Source organism: Peromyscus maniculatus, chromosome 22, assembly GCF_049852395.1.
Source record: "Peromyscus maniculatus bairdii isolate BWxNUB_F1_BW_parent chromosome 22, HU_Pman_BW_mat_3.1, whole genome shotgun sequence".
NCBI lineage: Eukaryota > Metazoa > Chordata > Mammalia > Rodentia > Cricetidae > Peromyscus > Peromyscus maniculatus.
In genome coordinates, this window is record NC_134873.1 from 40,283,667 (window position 1) to 40,296,905 (window position 13,239).

Genomic DNA, 13,239 nt, shown 5'->3' on the forward strand with positions numbered 1-13,239 from the left:
CCAGAAGTCAGTTCTTGACTCTGATAGCAGACGTTTGGAAGAAGCTGGATTCTGAGTTACAGAACTCCTTTGCTTCCTGACTGTGTGTCTCTGTGCAGACTGTCTCGTGGCTTCTTGTGGATAAACCAAGAGCTGGAAGGCCCGTGTTTTGATAATGCAGGTAAGTGGGCATGTGACCCAGTAAGGTTCTCTTCAGCCCTCCAAGAAGCACAGGACAAAGGCAAAAGGAACCAGACTCTTCCCTGGCAAGAGCCCTCACCTTGAAGACTGTCAGGGAAACAAAAGATTCACCCCATATCCCTGTGGGCTTTGAGAATGAAGGTGTGTGTGATGTGTGTGTGGGGTGTGTGTGTGGTGTGGTGGTGGTGGTGGTGGTGTGTGTGTGTGTGTGTGTGTGTGTGTGGTGTGCTGGGTGTATGTGGTGTGTGTGTGTGGTATGGTATGTATATGTGGTGTGTGTGTGTGTGTGTGTGTGGTGTGCGGTGTGTATGTGGTGTTTGTGTGTGGTGTGGTATGTATATGTGGTGTGTGTGTATGTATGTGTGTGGTGTGCTGGGTGTATGTGGTGTGTGTGTGTGGTGTGGTATGTATATGTGGTGTGTGTGTGTGTGTGTGTGTGTGTGTGTGTGTGTGTGTGTGTGTATGTGTGAAGGATCTGAGTCCCTTTGGGGAAGACTTAGGGTTAGCAGTATAATTAATGCACTGTTTGCTCCCGGCTCCGGGTCCTGACTCTGGCTGATGTTGTGAACGGTGTGTTTGAACTCCAGCTCTCGCAGCACTGACCTGCCTCTTGGGAGAGCAGAGTCCTTTCTCTTTTCTCTGGTGTTTCTTGCACACATGGGCTCACCGCAGGAAAAACAAGTGAGCTAGCTCCCTCACTTCTACCCTGGAGCCTGTGAGATCCTCTAGGATGTCTCCATGTCTGACTGCTGACTGAAAAAGGCACCCCGATTCTCCTTCTTCCTTAATGTGTGCCTCTGAATCATTATTCAATCTCACCGGACCACAGTTTCCGAGAAATCCTCATTGTAGCGTGGCTGACAGAGAGAGGTGCCTGAATAGCACCTGGGGAGGTGCCTGTTGGGAAGAAAGGTACCCTAACAGTTTTCTTAGACTCCATGCTGCTCTGGACTCACAAGCTCCCTCCTCCAGGCACCTGGCTCTGACATGCAGCAACCCGTTTTCCTGGTCAGGCCCTATGAGATAGTCTTCCTCGAAGGCTACTCTGTTCCAGAACATCTATGGGAGCCCATCAGCAAACACTAGATAGGCAGCAAATTCTAGTTGAATAATAAATACACAGTGCTGTAACACGAATTGCCAAACAGTCTTACTAATAGAAAACCCAGAGCCAGACACTGGGGTGAACGCTGAAAGATCAGAGAAGCAGAGCAAGCCAGCCACAAGTTCTTACCTCTACAAAATCCTCAGCCTCAAGAGCGAGTTTCTGTTCCTTCACATCTTATATACCTTTCTGTGTCCTGCCATATCACTTCCTGGGATTAAAGGTGTGTGTGCTTCCCAGTACTGGGGTTAAAGGTGTGTGCCACCACTTGTTTCCAGTGTGGCCTTGAACTCTCAGAGATCTCTGCCTCCCGAATGATAGGATTAAGGGTGTGTGCCATCACTGTCTGGCCTCCATGTCTAATCTAGTGGCTGGCTCTGTCCTCTGATCCTCAGATAAGTTCTACTGGGTGCACAATATATCACCACACAATGCTTGGGTGGCGATGAAGGTTGGCACCATTTCATCCTGAGAAGCTTCCTAGGCTCACATCTGGCTAAGCAGGGGATGGAAGTGGGACCTCTACTGAGAAGCTGCTGTGTTCAGGGACCCGTGGGACCTTGCATTTCAATCTTCTCATCTGAAACTGGGTCTTAGCTGCCCACTATTGTGGACCTGAGTAGGCATCCTGTACTGGGAAAGGGTATAGCCCTTCGGGCAGAAGCTCGTGGGTTGTGGATAAATAATGAGGGGATACAAGAGCCCTGGTATCAGTCCCAGCAGCCTTCCCAGCAGAGGGCAGCCAGCACTGGCTTGTGGGGCTTTGCGGGGAGACATGCCTTTCTCCTATTCTGCATGCTTCTTTTCTGGGGAGGGACTAGACTGGAGGTACAACTGTAGCGATCAGAAATTTGAGGGAGGGGGAAGGCAGGCAGGAGAGGAGAGACACAGAGCTAGTCTCTCTGCTGTGTTCTCCTGGTGACTGAGGAGGTGTCCATCTAACCTGGTGCATAGTTCTAAGGCTGGGTTTCCTCAGAGTCCTCCTGGCATTGAAGCTCATTTCCCAACTATAGGGAGGGAGATTCATGAAATGCACAGCTAAATGTCTTTATTTTTTATGCCTTTGTTAGGTATGGCACATTAAAATACTTGCAATGAGAAACCCTTGTCAGAATGTCTGCTTGGTTTTAGAGTGGGAACATATGGTGTGGGGACCAAGCCACGCTAGAGTGATGACCTGTAAAGGCACAATGGCCAGGAAAGGAAGGGGGAGCCATCCTCTTTGGGTGATGCTGTCCCCGTTGGAGGTGTGAGGTAAAGAAAACAGGCAGAGTAGCCTGGATGGGAAGTGTCTTCACCAGGAGGTAGTGTTGAGGATTAAGAAGACAGACAAGGAACAACCCAGAGAAGAAGAGTTGGTTTTGGTTTCCTTGCACTAATTGTTCTGACAATCTGTAATGTATCTCATCTAAGGTCTGTGTGTGTACTTGTGTGCATGCGTGCACACATAGGTGTGAGTGCCTATGCACTGGTGTGTGCATGAGAGTGGCAACTAGATGTTGATGTCTCCCTCAATCATTTCCCACATTATGAGATAAGATCTCGGACCAAACCTGGATCCCCTCTGATTCAGCTATTGTGGCTAGCCAGCACGGACCAGGAATCTTCCTATTTCTGCCTCCAGGGCTGTGATATCACCAGCAATGGCTGGTGTTTTTTGTTTGTCTGCTTGTTGGTTTTTTTTTTTTTTTTTTTTTTGGTTTTTCGAGACAGGGTTTCTCTGTGTAGCTTTGTGCCTTTCCTGGAACTCACTTGGTAGCCCAGGCTGGCCTCGAACTCACAGAGATCCGCCTGCCTCTGCCTCCCGAGTGCTGGGATTAAAGGCATGCGCCACCACCGCCCGGCTGGTTTTGTTTTTTAAGACAGGATCTCATTGTGTAGTCCTGGCTGGCTTGGAACTCACTATGTAGACCAGGTTGGTCTTGAACGCATAGAGATCCGCCTGCCTCTGCCTCCCAAGTGTCACCAATCCTAGCTTGGCTTTGTTTTTTTTACACATAGGTTCTGAGGAATCAAACTCATGCCTTTATGTTTGCACACAAGCACTTTACATAATGATCCATCTCCCCAGCAGCTACACCTTACAAAATAAAATGCATTATGAGCTTCAGGGGGTAAGGAAGCAAAGGAAAACCAGACAACTAGCTTGAAATGTGTAAGAGATATGGTCTAAAAATAACCCACAACCGAAATATTTTGCCAGTCACAAGGCCTACCATGTACCCAGTTTCTCACCTCTTTCTAAATACTGTGCTATTTCCTCGGGCAGGATCTAGGGAGCAGACTGGCCTAGGGGTTAAGGGAAAATCACTTAACCTCTTTAGCACTCAGATTTCTCATATATAAAGGGAGTTAATTATAGTTCCTATCCCAAGGGGCTCTTTGAAGGATGAAAGGAGATAATGCATGCTAAGTACTTGTTACAGTGATTGGCTAACAGTGAGCGCTCAACACATGTTAGCTCTAACCAGCATCTGAAACTCATCCATGGCTGTACCAGGAAGCTGTGATGCAATTTCTGAAAAATATGAGTGAAACACAACATTTCCAGGGGCACGTCTGGACCTGTAAACCCAGGATCACCCGCAGTGTCTGGCGTCTCCGCTTCTCTCCTTAGACAAGAGTGAAGAAAAGGCCCTGTTCATGCTTTTCTGAGGACAGAAAGATGCTGCGCAGAGGGAGACTATTGCTATCCACAGTATTTGTGTATAAAATAAGGATGCTGTGGATGATAGCCAAAAGTTGGATAGGAAAAAAAAAAAAAGGCCTTTATGGCATTTCTGGTATGAATGCACGGGGACATAACTCTCAGTTTAACGGAGCTCGTTTACAAGATGCATTTGCGAAACATCTTACTTGTCGTTTAGGACAAAGGACGCAGAAGGGAACAGGAAACCTAAATATCTCCAGAGGGAACGTTTTTTCTTGTTAGACTATGTATACAGCCTACAGCTAAAAGCCTTCCTAATGACAGTGTTGGGGAAATGGAGCTTGCACAGGTGTGATAAGTTACGTACTTTATATTTGACTGTACGATTGCGGTGATTTGTGGGACAAGATTTGATCCATGGTGTCTCCGGATCCATTTCATAACGAGCTCCCTGCAGGAGCCTCCGCTCTGTAAGCGTGTCAAAGCTTAGGGTGGTGGGAAACACTGGGTTTAGTAAGATAGGTGATTGTGGAGAGGAATACATCCCTGGAAGAGGCTGGTGGTCACCATAAGGGGAGAGAACTCACTTCTCTTCCATTTTGAAGAAAGATAAAAATAATTCCAGCAGAAATAATGGCGTCCACATTTGAGGAGGGGGGAAAAGGTGGGAGAGAGAATGAGGAGAGGAACTGTAGTTACCCAAGGTAGATGTCTGACCATGACCCAGCCTTTAAACACTTACCAAACTCATGTTTGAATTGGTGCTGTCCTTCAAAATTACCTTGAGAGGACATATCTGTATTCTAGAGATGTCATTCCTGCTCAAAACATCCTGGGAACTGCTCCTGGGATATTTTTTTTCCATTGTTACTCTTTGCAGCCTGGTTATAGAATTATGGTAATTCCAAAATGATGACAGGCGATTATGTTACTTCTATCATTTTGCATAGTTGTGAATGGACAGAAGAAACGCCATTCACGGATGCACAGCTCCCGGCTGCCAGCCTTTTATACCCATGGCAGTCACTGAGCTATTGCGGGACTGCTGTGGTGTGGGAGCAATCTCACTACGGTTCTTTGGTCTCCGTGCCCGGCTCCAGCTCCCAACTCACAGGCACCAGGGCACACGATTAAGATCAAAGTCTTTCTTATAAAGTGATTCTGACAGGACAGTGACCACAGACAAAGAAAGCACAGGCATCAGGTGACTCTCTAAAGAGGGTTCCCTGTCACGAGAGTAACAAATGCTGTTTTGGCTCTTCTGACGGGACACAGGTGCTGCTTTGATATATGGAACACTTTGTGGTCGTATTTATTATAAAGTGGTTTGTCTCTTTTGCTAGACACAGGTTGAACAGAGGAGGTGTGCTGGATGGAGTCCAATGGTGAGTTGGAGAATTCTCAGTTCGTTCAGCGGGGCTTTGGGGCTATACTCAATTTTTCTCAATACATATTCTGCCAGCACACATTTATTGAGTTTCCTAAGTGTTAGGCATGGTCCTAGGTTCAGAAATCAGGGACATATAAGAGAAGGGCATGATCTCTGCCTTGTGAACCAAGTCAAATATTTAAAAAAAAAAATCATAAAGGGACCAAAGAGCACAGGGATGTCTCAAGAGCCATAGGACACATCCTAGGCACACAGGTAGCCAGGAGTCAGGCAAGACTTCTTTCACAAGTGGAATGAGGAGTGATACATAGAGGTGTGGATGGCAAAGGGAGAATATTAATGTGGAGAGAATGGAAGCTGTGAAGCCTGGAGTGAAGGGATCTTAGCATGGTACCACTGAGTGGTGTGGAGTTTTGGGCAGCGAGGGAGAGAGCGAAAATGAGTGGTATGGGATACTGAAGTTGGGATTGGACACATCGCCCATAGTCTTAAATAAAGGTCTTATTAAAGAATGTAGGAGGTACGTCAGAACCACAGGAAGCCAGGGAGGTGAATGGATTTATGTTTCAAGGATTGCTCATGGGCTGTCCAGGGGTGATAGGGCTCTTATCTTTGATCGGGCTGATAACACTACTTCCTAATATGTAGAGGTTGGAGAACCAGGGAGTGGAGGTGATTTGAGTGAGGAAACAGAGGGGATCAAGTTCCTAATGATTTCAAGGTTGAGGATTGACCTTGATGTTAAAGAGGAAGGTGCTGAACAACAAAAGGGAAGATCTGCCTAAGGGAGCCTTGTGGAATGAAGGCTGTGGATGTGGATGTATACATAGTATTAAGGTCTACCTCACGGGGTGGGAGAAGGGAGCTGGTTTGCCACTGTCTTTGGTTCATCTTCGTTTTCTCTTTGCCTAATTGTATTCTCCTGCTCCTTCCCCACTTCTCCCATTTGCTTGGTGGTAATCCAGGCAGCCACGGCTCTCTCTCCTGGGAGGGAGGCAGAGGAATGTATTTCTTGTCCCTCCGTCAGTGACTAGAACCCAACAGAATGCTGATAACTTACATAGTCATAAGAACCTCACCTTTGTGGTTCACATGACAGGGTATCATTTCTAAGTTGACGGTGCCAGCCTATTCTGAGGCATTGTGTGGGTGGGTAAGTGAGGGGGCTATTGCCATTTTTAATTATATTCCTTATTAGCAGTTTTTACTGATTAAGCATTTTAGTGTGGACCAAGGAGTTCATCAAGACCCTTTTCTTCCCCAAACCTAAGAGGCAACTGTAACTCTCCGTTTTGCAGAACCTGCTCTGTGCTGGAAGATCAGGGGCTGGATTTGCACTGTTTGTTCAATAAATTACTTATGAGGCCACTTTTTTAAAGGCTAGAATGAGAGATCCCTAAATGAAAACTCTGACACCCTATTCTGTATAGATTATTTAGATAATCATATTATTTATTCCCATAACAATCTGGTGAAGACGTCCTGATTACAGGAGGGGATGACGGGGCTCTGGGAGGTTCAGTAAGTGGGATCAGGTCACACAGCCAGCTGAACTTGTGACTGCCTGATTTGAAAGGCTAGGCTTACTCATCAGGGCTCCCTTCCAGCTTTATCCTCTAGTCACCGCTACAAACTAGCTTGATTTTGGGAAGTGAGACTGTTAGTAGGCTCACTCATGGTCCCTCGTTTTATGCCTCCAATTGGCACACCTCCCCTACTGCCTCTAGCTTTGGGAGCATGTTGATGGCTGGTAGGTTCTTTGTGAATGGAGACACATCCCTCCCATAATTATGCATGAACTGGGTCACCATGCATTAAGAAGCAGGCTGGCTTTCGCCTGAATCTTCACTGGACACTTTGGTCTCAGTATCAATATTGGAAGTATCAGTCTGCTAACCAGCCTTCAGCAGGGCAAGAAGAAAGCCAGGAACAAAGTCTCCTTCAAAGGCATCTCCGGCAGAAGGGAGTGAACAGAGTCAACATTTTACTTGCGTTAAATCCCCTGGAGTGGCTATGAGAGAGAGAGAACTTGCTGGATTGAGGAGAGAGGGGAGAAACAACACTTTGATTCATTAGAATTAATTTTACATCTCTCAGGAGGGAGGAGTCGATCATCCCCAGCGAGTTTCCAATCCCCATGTGTGAACCCCCCACAATCCCAAAGAATAAAAGACCAGCCTATGAAGGCAGCACCCACATTTATCTGTTCCTCCACTTTAATTAAATATGTTTGTCCCGGGGTCATTGAGCCTGGGGACGTCCATGGGCTTTGATCATCAAGCCACATACATCTGAAGGAGTGGGTGGCTGCTGTTCAGAGTTGGGGGGGGGCTTCTCCCCGTGGCAGGAGAGAGCTCCCATTAGAAGCTACAGTGAACAGCACATTATGAGGCTTGGGAGAAGAATTCAAAGCCCAGAGCCACACTTATGAAGCCTCATGACAACACACATCACTCTATACCCTGCCTTGAGCCTTTGGACCTCATATTTCAAAGGTGGGTTCACCAGAATGGCAATATGAGCATCTTCTGCAAGACTGTTCTGAAGGCTTCGGCTAATGGTAGAGTTGGATGTTTAGCCAACATCAGATGGCTATCCCTTCCAGTCCCCTCGTAGAAATGACCCTGCCCTGCCTTTTGCTGTAGAACATGTCTGCACCACCCACGGAACATTTTAGTATAGCACAGACAAGCGTCACAGGAATGCCTTCATGCCAGGCCGTTTTTTACTCAAGCACTGCTTGCCTCAGGCTGACTGCAGGTGGCAGGGTAGTGCCATCTTAGGGAGACAAGTGGCAGCTGAACTCCACAGGCTTCTGCTCCAATCCAGCGCCATGTGGAGGTGACGATCTTGCCACCCAACCCTATCCATTCAGAAGTGGGGGAAGAAACTGAGGCTCAGAGGGCCAAGGGATCTTGTCCAAGGTCCCAGAGGCCATCAGTAGTAGAATCTGCTATGAACCAGGGTCCCTGGCAGAAAGCTCTTCTCTGATTAGTGAGGAATCTGACATCTACCTCTGACAACCCAACCCCACCCCTGGAGCGGAATCAATGGAGCAGTAGTCTTGGCTCTGAGGCCAACTTGTGGGTGGTTTGCTCCTCTGATGTCCAGCTTCTCCTCTTTAAAAGAGTGGCAGAGAATAGTGGCAAAGCTTTCTCACCTACCAAGGTTTCTGTTGCTAATGAGGGAAAAGAAAATGGCACTGGGAAGGTGAGGCAACATCCATCAAGTGAGAGGAGATGCCACAGAGATAGGAAACCTGAGTATTATTTGGTAGTAGCTCGAGTGCCTCATTTTTTGGCTCTTTCCACAGACCGATCCTGAAGGAAGCTAATCAGGCCAGGTGAGAGCCGCAGGAGATGAGTGCTCATTAGCACATCTCTTGAAGAATCTCGCAGTCCCAGTAATGGGCAGGAGATGTGCATGTCTCTGTGTGTGGACGCTTGTGATGGTTCATATTGATTGCCGACTTGACAGGATCTAGAATTGCCTGGGAGACAGACCTCTGGGCATGTCGGTGAGAAAGATTTTAGATGGGGTTAACTGAGGTGGGGAGACCCAATCTAAATGCGGACGGCACCGTTCAACCAGTCCATTTCCTTGGACTGAAGCAAAAGGAGGAAGCCAGCTGAGCACGGGCATTGACGGCTCCCTGCTTACTCACTGTGGATGCAATGCAACCAGCTACCTCACGCCTTGTCACCAAGTCATCAGCACTATGATGCATTAAAACCCCAAACTACGAGCCATGAGCAAAGTAACTGAGACAATGTCTTAGATAAAGGGCACTGGAACTGGGAAACCATCCGACTTCAGCACCGGACCTTATAGAGTAAAAACGGAATAGGCGGGGGATGGATAGTCACCCACCTGTCAGTCACATCAAGGAGCGACAACACTGTCCACTGCCACAGGCTTAAGCCTTCATCGGTGGTGACGTGCCAGACTGTTCGGCTTTGTTCCTTCCCAGTCTTGTTCTCCACCAGCACCAGGGATACGTTTCCTCTCAAAACCCCACGGATGAGCCAGGACATCCGGAGCTGCGAGGGAGAGAGGCATCCGTTAAAAAAACGTTAGCGTTGAATGGAAACCTCAAGTCCCCTTCTTGAAGCTCTCAGCTGAAGCTTAAACAATGTCGCAAGAGGCTTGTGCCAGAATTGATCCAGCAAGGGCAGCGGGATGCCCGCCCACTGTTCTTGCTCACGGCTGCACCAAAGGCATTCGCTGAAGTTCAAGGATCTGAGCCAGGACCACCAGTGAGGAATTCTGAAGCCTTCTTGAGGTCGATGACATCACCCCATGTTTCACACGATTCTACCTCTGCAGTAGAGCAGTGGGGTTATCCAGTGAGCTACCTTAAGCACACTCAAAGATTTCTGTCCATGGACTCAACTCACTATGTAACCTAATACAGGCGATTTTTTTTTCCGTTCAATTTCTTTCAATTTAGGCATGATAGATTTGTGTATTCCTTCAAATAATTACAGGTCTTATTTTGACAGTGTCAGATCACATCTTTGCTAACTGGAGACTTCATGATTGGGTAGGTGAAAATCACACACACACACACACACACACACACACACACACACACACACACACACACATACACACGTACGTCTATATACCATGATCTCTTAATGTAGTTATCTCCGCAAATGAGGATGCTGCTTTGCCAAGAGGAAGCTGCAAGCGTATGTTTTTGTTGTGTTATTATGAAAGGTTTCTATGGCACCGTTCCCTAGACGTTTGAAAGGGAATTGTAACTAATCATCTAAGAAAAGTTTAAATGCAGTCATGTTCAGAGGCAGTGCACGCTGCAGACTGAGGTCTGAAATAACAGAGGTTGTGTCTCATAGAGACCATCAACATCGCTGCGGTTCTTGGATTCTCCTGGTTTGTCTCTCAAGTCCTCCCTGGCAGCTGCCTTATGATTGAAGAGGACAGTGCCACCCACCATAGTGGCCTGACAGTCCATAGTGTCCTACCTATTAAACCTTTCTCCAACCAAGCTGTGGCTGGACCCTGGATCCCAATGTGGTGAGCCTGATTTATAGTCAGTCATAGATAGCCTCTCATGGTAGCTGAATGAATCTGTCAATGTTTTTTTCTGCCCCTACTCAGTTTTCTTGTATTTTGGGATGCCATCACTTAGAGAATTTAACCCTACCTTTGGTAATACTAAACTTTCTTTCCTGTAGTCTACGGCATGCAGTACTCTGCTTGGATCACCTCTGCCACATGTTCTCTCAAGTCTTGCTCCAGAACATGTGGATTTGGACTTGTAAAACCTAACTGTTGTGTCTCAGTGCCCTCAGTGGTTGTTGCTACTTACTTGTTCTCTGTGCACCATCATATTAGACTTTTGGGGTGCACCTAACATGTTGGGTCGTTCAAACTCTCCCCTAGACAGTCCTGGGCCCCGGCTCCTGATGCAGTGATGTGATTTCCACTTTCCTGAGAAAATTCTGTTACACCAGGCACAACCCGCCACTCTCTCCTCCCCTTCCAGCCTGAGTGTCTGCTTATTTATCCGTTTGCTTCTGTCCCAGAGGAAGATGCAGTCTTCATTTTCTCCATTCTATCATTTCCTGTCCTACCTCCTTCTAGGCCCTGTCCTTTCAACTGATCTTTCTTTATCTACCATCTCCAATCTCTCTGCTTCCATCTCCCGTGGCCACAAAGGATCAGATCTTACCCATTCCAGGGGAAAAAAAAATACTTTCTATTTGATTCTTGTAGCTCTTCTGGCTTGCAACCCATTTCTGTACCCTGCCCCCCTTAGATGGTCACATATCTAGTAATATGGAGGTGAATGACATTTCCTTTATATTCTCTTTCATGTTAGGGATGGAACCTGAAGCCTTGTATATACCAGGCCAGCACAGTACCACTGAGCTACCTTCCCATTCATTCTTCAGTCTTTTCCCCAGCTGGCTTCTATCTTCGCTTCTTCATTATTCAAACAACAGAAGACACACTGCTGCCTTTAGAACTCGGTCTCTGAACTACACCCATGGCTCGCTCCTAAAGTGCCCCTTCCCCTCTCTCTCCCCTCTGAAACCTCGTGTGAACCTCTGTCACACTTTGGCTGTCTGTCATCTCTGACTCAGCTCAACAGCTTTCAATGGTTTCTTCTTCTCCATCGGGGGGAAGAAAAAATCATCAAGGCAGCCATGGTCCTTCATGATCTAAGGAAATCAACATGCTCGCTCTTCAGTGAATACTAATGGAGCACCCAGGCTGCGTCACGTGGATGTGACAGAGATAGATGCCCAAGAGGTTTTTCCATCTTCTGGCAATAGGTTTTAGTATAATCAGGGTTGGAGAGGGGAAGAGAGAGACAAACTAAAGAGCACAGAGGAATGAGAAAGGAACAAAGAGAGAGGAGATGGGGGATGGACAGAGGGAGAGAGGGAGGGAGGAAGGGAGGGAGGGAGGGGGAGAGGGGGGGAGCTTAAAGCATCCTCAGACCCCTGAGGAGGTGCATAAAGCTCCTTCCTGTCATCAGTCTCTGAGATGATCATCTACACATTCACACATATTTACTGTGGTTCATTCTATGCAACACTTCCCTACCCTCCTATTGGGTTCTAACTCCCAAGTTAGAATGAAAACCATGTAACTAACTTTGAGTGTGCTGTGGAGCCACTCCCTAGTCCATACAAGAGAGACGCGACAGTGGAAGACCCTTGACATTCCTAACACGTCAGTCACCAGAGCCATTTGTCCCGACGACGCTTCAGAGCGATGAGTGAAGAGAATTAAAACAAAGAGCCAAGCCAACTTTTCTTTCATCTTACAAGGGTACCGCTTAGACTTATAACAGAAAGCACATCTAGACTCAATGTGAAATCCAAGACATATACTGCAGTAGTGTCTGGCTTTTAGAAATAGAGGAAGAAAGCCCAGACTAAGACTGAAAACCGGCAGTCAGGAAACCACTGGTAAATGTGTTGGGCACCATTCAATAGTCCTTGATCCTTGAGTCGGCGGAGGGATGTGCTCCCTCAAGATGCAGCCCTCCAGAACCCGCCTTCTCTCTGTAGGCCTACTTCTTAGCTGCATTTGTCCCCCAGTGGCCTCCACGTTCAGGCTCTGAGCCAATCTTTGTTGTTGTTTTTTTTTCTTCTCCTGAGTCTGATCCTCCTCACCCCAGGAGCGGCAGTGGGAACCTGGGAACTTGTTGGAAAGGCAGAACCTCTGGGCTGTGCGCAAACCTATGGAATCAGAGTCTGCAGAGAGGCACTGAGTTAAGAGGGGCATCCCCTGGGGCTCTGCCCTGGCGTGGCCATGACTCATTTACTACCTTTCCAGAATGCACTGGAAGCAACTGCCCCTGACTCTCTCGGGGGCTCTTCAAACCGCTCTAGTTTCCTGGCGTGAGGACTATGGGTGAACTAAGAGTCTGAGGCACATTAACTGTGAGACCTCAAGCTTCTCACTCACCTCCTCTGAGGCTCCACTTCCTTGTGATGGGAGCTGTACCTTCCCTGCCTAGCTTCCACGGTTGTTATGGAGACTGAGCGAGGGAGCGAATGTGATGCCATGAACCGCACATGGGATCAGTGGTTTTTCAACCCGGGCTGCAAAGTAGAAACAGCTATGGAGTTTTCCAAACGGCCGGTGTCTGGGCTCCACTGCAGAGAGCTGTGGGAGGCCAGCTCCCACCTTTTCAGGGGTTCTTATGAGGAGGAGAGAGGGACGAGAAAACATTAGATAGAAAGATAGCGAAGAGGAGACAGACAGAAACACAGGATAGCTTCGGGAGGATCTGAGTCAATACCCCATGGCCTTTTCCGATTATTCAAAAGGACGTTTTATAACAATGCCAAGGGGCAGGGCACATGGCCTCCCCCTTGCTAGATCAAAGCATACCACACAGCCAAGTGTAGACCCTTCCAAACACCTGGT

The 13,239-nt window shown here is 47.6% G+C and overlaps 1 protein-coding gene across 2 annotated transcripts in view; it reads right to left on the reverse strand.

Annotated features, from left to right (window-relative positions):
• Alk (ALK receptor tyrosine kinase) overlaps positions 1–13,239 on the reverse strand; it is a 716,172-nt gene that overhangs the window by 89,072 nt on the left and 613,861 nt on the right. For both annotated transcript variants that reach the window (XM_006990698.4, XM_076558926.1), the window contains one exon: positions 9,196–9,365. In XM_006990698.4, the coding sequence (XP_006990760.1) occupies positions 9,196–9,365 (170 nt within the window). The remainder of the gene's footprint in view (positions 1–9,195; positions 9,366–13,239) is intronic.